Source organism: Phocoena phocoena, chromosome 16 (genome assembly GCF_963924675.1).
Source record: "Phocoena phocoena chromosome 16, mPhoPho1.1, whole genome shotgun sequence".
Lineage (NCBI taxonomy): Eukaryota > Metazoa > Chordata > Mammalia > Artiodactyla > Phocoenidae > Phocoena > Phocoena phocoena.
In genome coordinates, this window is record NC_089234.1 from 32350472 (window position 1) to 32363979 (window position 13508).

At 35.9% G+C, this 13508-nt stretch overlaps 1 protein-coding gene across 4 annotated transcripts in view; it reads right to left on the bottom strand.

Moving 5' to 3' along the window:
* HELLS (helicase, lymphoid specific) overlaps positions 1-12065 on the bottom strand; it is a 38529-nt gene extending 26464 nt beyond the window's left edge. For all 4 annotated transcript variants that reach the window (XM_065893720.1, XM_065893718.1, XM_065893719.1 and 1 more), the window contains exons 1-6: positions 12035-12065; positions 11477-11598; positions 6626-6748; positions 3401-3457; positions 924-960; positions 775-839 (exon numbers count right to left, since the gene is read on the bottom strand). In XM_065893720.1, coding sequence (XP_065749792.1) covers positions 775-839; positions 924-960; positions 3401-3457; positions 6626-6748; positions 11477-11598; positions 12035-12065 — 435 coding nt within the window. The remainder of the gene's footprint in view (positions 1-774; positions 840-923; positions 961-3400; positions 3458-6625; positions 6749-11476; positions 11599-12034) is intronic.
* Positions 12066-13508: the final 1443 nt, after the last annotated feature.

Sequence of the window (13508 nt, forward strand, 5' to 3'; positions counted from 1 at the left end):
AAAGGTTCTTTCCTATTACAATTACCTTTCTTTACTAATTGATCTTATCCACTTAGAACAAAGTTTGTCCATAGCAGATATGCCATCAACATTTGATGAATTAAAATAACAGCCGTGTGATTAGCTAAACTTCAATAAATCTCATTAATAGTGTTTTCAAACTGCAGGCTGAGTGTGTTCCATAATAAATTGAGTGGGTCTCAACTATTATTTTTAAATGGGAAAAAGGGGAAAATATCAGAGTACATCCCTAGACTAAAGACAAGTATGTGAAACTTTATACCTTATGAAGATGTAAAGAGTTAGAATCTCAGGTAAAAGAAAAATGGAGTAGGTAATTAAGGTTAGAATGTTTTTAATATTAAGAATGTGATACATTAAATTATGCTTAAGGAATATTTAGGGTTTGTCATAACTGAGGACACTCTTTAATTAATTAGTTTCTATTTAATGAGGTAATAAGTGAGAAGGTGAAAAAAGAAATGGCTTTAGAAATAAGTTTATGATTTTAGTTCCTTAATGGTTTTCAAACAAAGAACAGAGTTCTTAAGATACAGTTTTGAGGTTCTAAGAAGTTATAATAATTTCTGATTAGGCCAAGCTCATGCTCCTTTAACAAACAGGAAGATGGTACCATTTTCCTCCTTAAAACACTTAACTGGCTGAAAACCCAGGTAAATAACAGTAATCAATACAGCTTTAAGGTGGTTCAAAACCCACAATAGGTTTTTACTCAACATCGAATCTTATGTGTCCCTCCCCCTTTATTTTTACCTCTTTTGACATGACCTCTGAAATACTGTATGATTCATCTTCTCTTCCTCTTTTTTTTCTCATAACTATAAAAAAAAATTTTATTTTTTATAGTAATTAAAACAAAAATATAAACACATAGTCTTCAAAACTGGAACAAGGAAATTTACCTGCATTCTCCTCACTTGCCTCAATGGAATTTTTACCCTACAAAACAAGGATTTAGAGTATTATTTTCCTAAAGACTTCTACAGTATTACATGTTAAAAGGCACTGATTAGGTTAGCTTTCCTTGCAGTTGAACCACATCCACAACTCTTCACTATTACGCTTACCAAAAGGTAATCTTTTTCTGTATTTCCCTACTATAACTTGTTCGTAACCATATCCCTCTACTTTATCCCAAAGACTCTACCTTCCTCAGTTTTCTTCCATGTAAGAGACATTTCAAAACTAAACAAAGAAGGCATTTTTATTTTGAAATTACCATGTACATCTTCTCTAACTGTATATTTATGCTGAAGATACTCATTGGGTATGATATGGAAGGAGTACTCATTTTCAGTATAATTTATAAGTTAAATACAACTGACAGTAGAAATGAAAGAGAAAACCATCTGAAAAATTACTAGTGAAAGGAGATAAGGGAAAGGAAAAAGTGTTCAAAAACAAAGTTTCAGAATGAGAGCTGGCAAAGAATAGGTAGACAACATGTATGAAAAATAAAAATGACAAAGAAATAAGGTAAATATAAAAATGAAGTTAAAAATTTAAAGGATTAAAAAAGAAAATACCAAAAGAGACTAGTGAAATGGAATAGGCAGAATTTAATGGTTGACACCTTTAGAATAAAGGGAAAAAAACCCAAAACGTGATATAAAAAGTTAGCTTGGTGAAAGTGAAGGCTGATTGAAATCGGCAGTTTGAAGAGTACCGAGTAAATGATTAAGCCAGTAAAATTATAAGTACATTCTTCAAAAACCCAAAATAAGCTCCTGGAATTCACAACTGAGTCAAACATCAGTTTTCCACAATTGCTTTTGTTGCAGAGTTATCTGCTATGTACTTTAACATCACCAATAACCACACTAAGAATCAAGTAACTGGACTTAAAGATACCCTACCTATTTTTCCTATTGGCATTTTGACATTTTCTAACAAAGGCAGTTTGGTATAGAAATTAAGTGTGGAATCCGAAATTAATCCTAGGTTCAAATCCTGGCATTACTATTTATTAGATAGGTGACCTTCAAAGTTAGTCAATTCTCATTCACAATAGTTGTGTTCTATAAAGTCGCTGTGAATACTGAGCTAGTGAACACTGAATCAGTGCATCTAGAAGAAATACAAGTTTAGGTTCCTGCAAGCCTCTGGTCACATCTTCATCAACTGATCAACGCATAACCCTATTTTATGTATGTTGCTGTTTAAACACAGCTCATTTAAAACATATGCTGATTAACACTGAACTCAAAGCCAACAGCATTGTAACTCACATCTGAAGGAAGCTTATCTAACACACATATTTTCTCCATAAGGAACATCACAGCCTTCTTGCAATAGAAACACTAGACAGCCCTTCAGCACAATGTGGCTGACAGTCTTTTAAACAGCAAAACCACCAAAACCACAAAAATGCAAAAATCATGGCATTAAATAGACCACAAAAGGACACTTGTTTACACTGTGACAACTTAAATAAGGCAGATAGCTTTCTTTGACCTCAGCTGGGAATGTGCATGTTGGGAGACTCTTAATTTTTTGCCATTCTGCATATACACGTCTGAATGACCACAAAAACACAGGCGACAAATAGGCTAAGTGGCAAGTATGGGATCTATAAATAATGAGGATGAACTGTGCTTTATCTCCTTGCATCAGCTTCTTTATATATAAAATGTAGATAATAACAGTATCTCTACCTAACAGAGCTGCTTTGAGAGTTAAGTAAAAACATGTAAAGCTTAGAACAATACCCAGCACATAGTAAGTACTCAATAAATGTTACCTTTTTTATTTCTCTTTTCACTAACACAAGTGTTGTTTGTACAATCCCTATCAATATGGCATTAAACAGCCTCATGTTAAAACATAGTCCCCAAAAAGATCACATCTAAAATTCAGGCTATCCCTAAATGAATGCTCTATCTGAAATGCTATTACCATATATGTCATATGTTCCAATTTTGGTTCCACTGCTACAGCTATGTACAAGATACAAATTTAGATTATTCTTATGGCTCCAAGTTGACATGATGAGGTTAGAAGCATGAAGAAGAGTAAGCATTACATGCTCCAAAAGAGCTGGCGACTTATAAAATGCCTTGAGGTATAAAATATTTGCAGATTTTCCCCCAGATAAGAAAGTGAAATTTTGCTATTATGAAATATAGTCCACATAATAAGAAACTAAAAAGGTCATAGTTTAGCTCTCCTCCCATATATCTAAAATACTGAGACAAAAAAAAAACCCTAAATAAATAAAATACTGAGAAACAGATTCTACATATTTCTATGCAACCAACAAAGATAGGTTAGCAGATAAAGATTAAAATTAAATAGATGATCAGTAGTCAAAAGAATACAAGAGAATGTGTTCGATATCTAAGGTAACATATACAAAATATTCTAGCTTACTATTTATTACCTTAGTAACTTTTAAAGATTCCTTTTTTCTCTCCAATTTCTCTTTCTTCTTCTGTTCCTGTAAGATAATTTTTTCTTAGTGTCAAAAGTGGAAAATGCCAAGTATGAAACACACATCTCAAATAACTTAAGTTCGCAATGAAGAAACTGTATATAAAAATTAAAAAACAAGAACTTGCGCTTCAAGCCTTTATGGAGTAACAGAGAACAGATTTACCCTCCTGCCTTAAGCAACTAAAATCTAGATAAAATATATCAGTGGTTTTCAGCAATACGCAGCAAAGAACAGTGAACACTGTCACGAACCACGTGAATCTTCTGATTGCCCAGCTTACTGCCTGGAGGCAACTTCCAAGTGCAAATAATGGAGGGAGAACCCAAATAGAGCTCAACAGTCTCCCTGAGTTGAAAAGACAGTGCAAAACTCAGAGGAGCTAGCAAACCAAGGTCAAGTATCAGAGAGGAGACAGTTGCATACAAAAGAGGCTCTGAAGATCTGTAGTGGCATCCTCAGGCTGAGTACTGATCAGTGTGTGAGTGTAAGAAAATGAAGGCCAGGAAAAGAGCAACTAGAAAGCAGGTAGAACAATCCCTGTGCTCACAAGGGCTCAGGAACAGTTCACATTCCCGTCAGCCAAAGCTGAAGGGCCTCTTAATGTATGGGGCTTCAAGAACATTCAGAAGAGGGACCAAGTTATTCTTGGACTAAAAAAGCTGTTCCATAAGCCCCCTAGCAAAGTTTTAAAAGCAGGACAGAAAACGATTCAAACCATTTCCAATAGGTGTTTAAAAGAGTATTTACCTTACAGTGAGTCATTAAGCTTGGTATTTGTTTTTCTGTTTCATTTTACCAAACGAAGGGTTAAAAAGGGCTTCAACAAAGGAAAAAGAGAATTTAGCAAATGTAGCAAAATCTTGATTGATAACTGTTAAATGTGAATGATGGGGACAAAAGGATTTATTGTAGTACTGACACTTGCCCAAGTTTTTAAATCTTCATACTTCTAGTGGACTATAAATAAATTATACAGTGTCTTAGATGATAAATGCAATGCGAAGAAAAGATCAAGGTAAAGGGGATCAGGAGTGTGAGGATGGAGGTGCCAGGTAACTTTATTTAAGGTTGTCAGGGCAGGTCTCATTGAGAAAATATGTAAGCCAAAGCTTGAAGATGATGATGAAGTAAGCCAGGCAGATATCTATTGAGAAGAGGGTTCCAAGTAGAAAACAGCCAGTGCAAAGGCCTAAAGGCCGGAAACACACCTAGAACAAGGTCTGAAAGGTATGGGGGTTGAGGGAGGCAACCAGACTGCTTATAGTCTTGTAGGCCATCATAAGGACTTTGGCTTTGTTAGAAACAATGTAAGCTAGAAAGCAGTGAAACATCATTAAAATACTGCAAGCGGGTGGGGGGAAGCACTAAAGAAAAATAAATTCTTCACCCAGTAGAAAATCTTTCAAAAATAAAGGTAGATGAAGACTTTTTCAGATATAAAAGCTAAAAAGAACCTAACAGAACCTAACACCGACAGAAAATGCAAACAAATCTATAACAGAAAGCAGATCAGTGGCTATCTGGTGATGAAGACAGGAAGTGAGGGATGGGAGAAAATTAAAGGGGCAGAATTCAGCCATAAAAAAAAAGAATGTGATCTTGCTATTTGCGACAATATGGATGGACCTTGAGGGCATTATGCTAAGTGAAATAAGAGAGAAAAACAAATACTATATGATTTCACTTACATGTGGAATCTAAAAAAAAAGGCTCAGATTCAGAGAACAGACCGGTGGTTGGGGGGTGGGGGGGTGAGGGGGGAGGTCAAAAGGTATAAATTTCCTGTTATAAAATAAACAAGTCATGGATGGGGATGTACTATACAGCATGGTGACCGTATTTAATAATACTTATTGCATATTTGAAAGTTGTTAAGAGAATAAATCTTAAAAGTTCCCATCACAAGGGAAAAATTTTTTTTAACTGTGTACAGTGACAATGTTAACTAGACTTACTGTGATCATTTTGCAATATATACAAATATTGAATCATTACACTGTACACCTGAAACTAATATAATGTTACATGTCAACTGTATCTCATTAAAAATGGGGGGACAGGAAGAATTTTTTGGAATTAATGGTTATGTTCATTACCTTGGTTGTGGTGGCTTCATGGGTATACATTTTTAAAATGTACAGTTTTGTGTATATCAGTTATATTTCAATAAAGCAATTTTTAGAAAAGGAGACTGAGCAACATAAAATTCACAATTTCTGGAATCCAAAAAATATCACTGGACAGGATAAAAATCAGTTAACAGGTGAATAAAAAAATAAATGTTGGAGTAAAGCAATTTATATTGAGGAAACTCCAACAGCTCAGGGATTGGCAGGCAGCACAGTGAGGATGAAGTTGGAACTAAAAACAGGAGTTTTGTTCTAAAGTCTGCTTAGAAGCAGTTACTCTTGAATGAAACACATCTTGAATGACAAAAGCAAACTACAGAAGAACTACATATAGTATGATACCATTCTTATAAGGCTCAAAATAAGCAAGACCAAAAATATACACTGTTTATGGATATATACATATGTGATATATGTTAAACTATTTTTTTAAGCAGAGAAATGATAAATACAAAATTCATGATGGTAATTACCTCTGGGTTAGGATGGTAAACGAGGCAAGGAGATGGGAAAGAGAAGCAGAAATGTAGGTGCAAAAATATTTAGAATGTCCTAGTTCTTAATCCTTGTTCGTTTAATTAATACAGTATTCATAATTTTTTTAAAATGTTGGTATATAAAAAAAAAAAAAAAAAATGTTGGTATATTCATACAATGGAATGCTTCTTAGGAATAAAAATGATCTACTAAATTAATACATGTAAGTGAATCTTAAAAATATGCTGAGCTAAAGAAGCAAGACACCAAAAGAGTGCTTATCATATGATTCTATTTATATAATATTCTAGAAAAGACAATACTAATTTATAGTGGCAGAAAACAGAAACCAGTGGTTGTCCGGGGCCAGAAGCAGAGACCACTGAGAGAAGAAAACTTCTTGGGATAATGGAAATGTTCTTTATCTTGACTGTGCCGGTGGTTACACAGGTCAAAACTCATCTAACTCTTAAAATGTGTGCAATTTATTGTATGTAATTTATATCTCAATAAAGCTTATTTTAAAAATTTAAGCTATTAGCTATAATCAATCACATATACATACCTCTAACTGCTGCTGTTCCATTTTAGTCAATAAAAATTTGGAGTAAATATTGCTTTTTTCAAGCAAATGCTGAAGTCTACGATATCGAATGTCCATGGACTCTCTATCCCAAGACATGCGAGCCTATCCAAACAGAAAGTTTCCATAATTATTAACGGTTTCCTGACATACACTGATTTTTTTTTGCATAAGGTGTAACAAAGATGACTAAACAACTGCTCTTTAGGTTTAATGTATTTCCTGTAATTCATGAAAAATATTTTTATAATATTAAATTCACTTACTAAAAATGGTTATCTTCCAAACAAAAACCTAGAATAGCTAAAAAAAATATGATTCTGGGGTTCAACAGGCAATCTGGCAAAGTATAGCTTGGCTACCAAAATACTGAAATTTCAGACACTGAATATATGGTTATTGGCATCTACAGAATTGAAGGTCCATTTTCAAAATATTTGAAATTCAAGTGAGAAAGCAAATATTTAATTCAAGTTGAATTTAAGTTTTTACAAAACCAAATCATTTCAGAAAAGAAAAATTTTATACACCAGTTTAATTTGAAGGAGCAATGGAATTAAAAGATAGTCTCATTGGCTAGGAATCAGAACATCTAGTTTTAGAATTTAAAAACTATATTGTCAAAATATTTAAACGTGCTAAATCTACTGTTTATTTCTTACAAGCCTCTTTCCTCCTCAGTATTGTGTTGCCCAAGCTTTGCCTTTACCTTTTAGCTTTCTACTCTCATACTCTTACCTTTATCTTTCACCTCTGTACACCTTCCATTTACAAACCTCTGCTTTCCATATTACTTTTACACAACATTTATTTATTGATTTGTAAGAGTACACAACAGTCTAGTGGCTGAGGAGGAACCCTCTCAATTCACAATAAAAGTTAAACATTTTAACAGAATAACAGAGGGCACAAGAGAGAAAACAAAAGCAACAAATAAACAGTATAGTTCAACGGTCCACAAACATTTTCTGTAAAAGGGCAAAGGGCAAATATTTAAATATTTCAGCATGATATGGTTTGTATTGCAAATACTCAAATCTGCCTTCGAGCAGTTATAGACAACATGTAAACAAAAGCTGTGTTCCACTAAAACAGACATAAGGCCAAATCCAGTTCATAATTTGCCAACCAAATACTGTAATCTGAACTCAAAAGAAAAGCATTAAGTGGGCTGAAGTCAAGTGAGAGTTGAATATATGCAAATCTTACTAACCAGCAATTCCACTCCTGAGTGTGTGTGTGTGTGTGTGTGAGGTAAATTTAATTTAGTGTTAAGGCTTGACCTTATAAATCAGACACCAGTATATATTAACTTATATTTCCCAGATGTTATGTCATCTAAATTTTCTTTCAAAATAAATTTATTTTCTATTACAAAAGCAGTGACAATAAGATACCTAAGAATAAATTTAATGAAATACATGCGCATTACAAGAAAATAAAAAACCTTTAAAAAATCATCCATAGTCTTACCCGTGCAGATAATCTGTTGACGTCTCATAAAACTCTATTTTCAGTTCTTTTAGGACAGCCTTTCTTTTACTATTACCAACGTACTACTATGATTACAATAGTCAGTCACTGAATGAAATGGATATTATAAATGAGATGAAATTACTTAAAACTTTATAAAAATGAATTCTTATATTTAACTTTATTTTAGTTAAAATACTTAGTGCTTAATTTATCTGCTGCCTTAAGTCCTGTTCAGAATAAATCAGCATACATCTTTAAAGTAATTAAAGCTTTTAAGGTGCCATCATGGAACAATAATTTATAATATAATTAGAATATGCCAATGGTTAACCTTTAAACCCAGTCTTCTGTATTTCAAAATAATTCTGTAGTAAATCTTCTCATCTATCATTACTCTCTCTTGACTTAATTTTGTTATTTGTTAATATTAAAGTAAATTGTAGCTTCATCTGTGGAAAGTATTCAATACTGAGTGCCTGGCGGGAAGCATCTCTTGATGAGAGAGTGACAGAGTATGTCAGTGGCCACCAAGAGCATAAATTCTCCACTGTCTACCCCATTACCTCTCCCAAACCCCAGTTTTATTTATTTCTTTATTTTGCGGAGGGAGTTCTATTTCAGGTTACACAATATGAACTGTTTTCCTTTTTTACCTTTCCAAGAACCCTCACAACTCTTACCATCCCCCTTCCCCCACGTACACAGAACTTAAAGCTACTCTCAAGTATTCTAGACTAACAATGACTTCTTTCAAAAGGAAATGCAGGTGAAAAGTCAAAGAAAATAACTGTAGCAAATGAATGTCAAAATCATTCTCCAGGATCTTCACAAACCTTCAAATCTCCTAAAGCAAAGTAAATGCTTCTCATTAAGAACTTAAGCTAGCTCTTCCTCTCTTAAGTACTTCAAAATATATGCCCATAAATACTGAATTCTCCCAAAAGAAAAGGAATCATTACTTTTGTGTACTGAATTTTTTGGCTCCAAAGACATGTAAGAGACTTATTCTTAGAATTTTCTCTACAGTCACTGAGGGAATAATTTGTAAGTGTCAAGGGCAAAAAGTAATCAAATTCTTTCAATACCTGTACATAAAAAGATACATAATAACAATGAACCGCAATCCTACTAGGTTTTTAGCAAATTACACCCTGCACTAATAGGATTGAAAAGAGCTTTATTCATGGAAGTACTGAAAAATGGATTAAAAATTGCTATTTTAAGTTCTATGATGCATAACTGCTAAAGAAAAGCTAGTTGTACCATACCTATCCCTCAAGAGTAACAATTCTAAAAAACTTTAGGATTGCAAAATGTTCAAGAGCTTAAAAATTTCACTGAAAGTAGAAGTTATTTTGACCCCTAGTTTAATCAGCAAATACTTATGGTACTATAAATTTTGACGGACCTTTTAAATTTATTTATTAAAAAAATTTTTTTGGGCCACACCGCACCGCACCGCTTGTGGGATCTTAGTTCCCCGACCAGGGAAAGAACCTGGGCCCACAGCAGTGAAAGCCTGGAGTCCTAACCACTGGACCACCAGGGAATTCCCTGATAGACCTTTTTTAAATGTGAAAATAATCTTTCTTCACTTGAACTCATGCATTCTTGAAATGTATTCTTATTACACCTCATATCTTTCTTCAAATAGCATTTCCTTAACCAACAATCTTCATGGGTTATAAAAGTGAACTACACTACTCAAAATTAAGGGTTTATCGCTTACAACCTCTGGAGCTGATTCTACTCTGGACCATGCCCCAGGATTCATCCTTTACAATTCACCTTGTTACAATGGCTAATAAGTATATTTATTTTATTTATATAATCATATATGTTAGGTAATTTATTATAAAATATTCTTTTACCTTAGTTAGAAATTCAATAGACATTTACTATAGCCTACTATTTGCCAGGTGCACAGCCTACAAAAACAAAACAATGTGATGTGCCCTCAAGAAACAAAGTGAGAAAGAATCAAGTAAGTAAGGATAATAATACTGTCTAACAAAGTACTGTAGGAATTCATAGAATGAGTAAAGGTGGTTCAAGGTTGACCTCCCAATTCTATTAAAATTTGTTAACATACTACCTTACCGGATTATGGTCAACTACAGATGATCAGTAATAACGGAACTATTATATACTGGAGTGAAAGTATAGCAAGGTGGTTAAAAAGTGTGAGTTCTGGAACCACATGGCCTACATTACCATCTCTAGCTGAGGGACCCCAGGCAACCTCTAGGTGCCTCAGTTTCCTCATCTGTAAAGTGGAATGAAAATAGAACCTAGTTTATAGACTATTTTAATAAAAGTCATAGTTTATACTAGTAATTAAACTAGTAAGTTTAATAATAGTAATCATAATGAGTTTAATGGTATCTACTTGATACCATTGAGGATTCAATGAGTAAAATACATGTACAGCATTCAGAACAGTGACTGACTCACAATAAATAATCATGAGGTATCAAAAATGCTAACAAAATCATCATTATTGTTGATATAAAATAGCAGGGACTAACTAATTCATTACTTGCCTTTGGAGTGCATTATTCCCCAATTTGAGTAGTTTTGTAATTACATGGAGTTAATTCAATATTAATGTCCTCAGAGAGGTTTAGTGTTAAGGACAAGAACTCTGGAGACAGCCAAACTTGAGTTCACTAGTGTGTGACCTGACCCCCAATTGCCTCAGTTTCATCATATGTAAGTGGAGATATCAAAAGTACCTAAATAACCATAATACTGGGAGGGTTAAATAAATTATTACAAGAAAATCACTTAGTAGGCAGCACATAAGATGTAGTAGGTGTCAGTCTTGCATATGTAATAATGAAGCAACAGGGTGGGACAGTACTGGAATAAAATATACTTAAAAACTTAAGTCTTTCAAGAGGTTAAAAACTGCTTTTAGTAACCTACAAAATACTCTGTACCAGAAAACCACAAGGATAATTAACTATTCGTTGAAAAAGTACATCACATTTTAACCTAAAGGATCTTACTCAGCAATAGTCCAAGAAATGGAAAAGAAAGCAAAAAACAAGTTGATCACTTAGGTGGAAAACAGCACTGAAAGAATTCACTAAAAATAATTCACTACCGACTTTGGAAGAATTATAATAGCTAAACAATCAATTTGAAATGCTCACTTAAGAGAAATGAGGCCACTTTATAGACCAAGACTATATCTGATAGAAGCCTCATTCAAAGCTCATGCAAAGGTTTCTCAAAAATAGCATCGGTAAACAGATAAATAAGGAAGCCCGTTTTAAAGCTGGTGAAAAACCAGACTAGTAAACTTAAGCACAAAAACCACACCCCCGACGAAGAACTTGATGCCTATTTTACCTTTTCTAGCATCTTCCTCTCTCTCTCTAGCCCAGCAGCTTCAAGCTGTTCTTCCTCCTCTACCATGGCTGGGGTAATCACGGCAGTCTCCGGCTGTTCAACCATATCTGGAGCTACGGACCCTAGGAGGGGACAAGGCTTTTAAATTGCAGCTTTAAAAAATGACCAGTTACTCAACTTCCGAGTAAACAACCTTCCTCCCTTTCCCAGGTGCATTTGCGGCAAACCATGAAGACCCAGGGGGACGCCAGTATCACCTCTCAGAAGACATCCTAAGCCTTCACTATGTCAACAAGTTGCCTGGACCCCAGTTTACAAATGGAGATGTTTGGGAAAACGCAGCTCCCGTGTGTCAAATTTCCTATACCATGCAAATATGCGCAGTTCCGGGTGTCCCCCACTCACTCCCCACAGAAAAGGTAACCCTCCTTTCCTCCTCAGTCTCTGCCCGGGGACGCCTCTCCCCTCAAAAGCTCGGCGGCAGTCTCTCCATACTGCTCCCGCACCCCCGCCCCGGACGCCGCCGCCCGCTCCGGGAGGCAGGTTCTCCTCACTCACCGCCGCTGCTAGCGGGGCGCTGCGCCGGCATGGCTGGACACACACTCCGGAACCGGGTGCCCTCCTCACAGCGCCTGCAACGCCGCGCGCTAAAACCTCCCAGCCGCTTGCCGGTCCCAGTCTCCCGGCCAGGTGTCCAGCCAGAGAAAAACGCGCGCTTCTCCTTCGCGGGAAAACGCCGTCATCTCGCGATACTTCGTGCTCTCCACCCTGCCCCCGAGTCCCGGTGGCGCGAGACTTGGCGAAGTTTGGTTTTCGTCAGAACTCTCTTAGGAGACTGTGAGCTTTTCCGAGGACCTCGGGTTTGGGGAAGCTGAGTTCTGCTGCAGAAGTCAGCCTTAAACTAGCTGTGTGATACTAGGCGAGTCTGCCTACCGTGGAGGGCCCGGTTTCCTCACCTAATTGATGATGGTGCCGCACTGTGCAGACTTCAGTAGCGCTCTTGTTTGCAAGGTACCTTCACACACTGGCTAATGTGATTAATCCTGCCAACGGATGATCCTTTAGGTAGAAAGATGTACTGAGTATCCAGGTGAAGATGTCAGACTAATATTGCTAAACTTTGCCACCATCTGCAGTTCACATTTTGAGTGAAAATTCCCCGAAATGACCCAGAAGAGGGCTCTTTTTGTGGCTGGGATAGGAGAGAGAAATAAGATTATGGTAGCGTTCTTGTTGAAAAGTTATTTCAGGATAAGGGAGAACTTAATGCAGTGATAAGCCTACCGGAGTGGCCAGTAGAAAAGACGTAAGGTTCAGGAATTCAACAGACCAGTTATTAGAGAAAGCACCTGAAGGGAGGAGCTGGGCTTTTCTCGTCCCTTGGTTTTCACTTCAGCCTTCAGTCCCTCCCTTTCTTACCTGCAGTCCCTTTAAACAAGTTATTTTGCCACCCCTCGCCCCAACCTCAGAATTTATGGTATACCTGCCATGTAACCACCTGTTTCCTCCGTTTCTGACTCCAACAACTTTAATTATTTGTAATTGTACAAAATTTAAGGGTTTACAATGCACCTCACGTCCCTCATAACCATCTTCAGCAACCTTCATAACACTGAGATTAGCAGAGCAGATTGTTTTTATCCCTACATTATAGGTGAGAAAACTGATGCTCACAGAGGATAAATTAACTTGCCCAGAAGCCTACAGTCACTTTGTGATACAACAGTAGCCAAACCCAGGTCTCTGGAAAACTAGTTCAGTATTAAGATAAATTATAACCTCCCTTAGTAATTATTCTTAAATCATACCTCTTTCTTATCAAAGACAATAGCTATCAGTCAGTCTCACACTACTAAGATTTCTGACCTTCACCAAAGTAACTCCGAAATTTCTTGCCCCGACTTCTGAAATACTGCTTTTTACAGGGGTTTCCCCTAAGGTACTGAAAATCTTTTCTTGTTCCCTCTTTTGAACTCAATTGTGGCCCACCTCCCCAGTCTTTCCTCTGTCTGTTTTTTATCTGTTGTTCCAT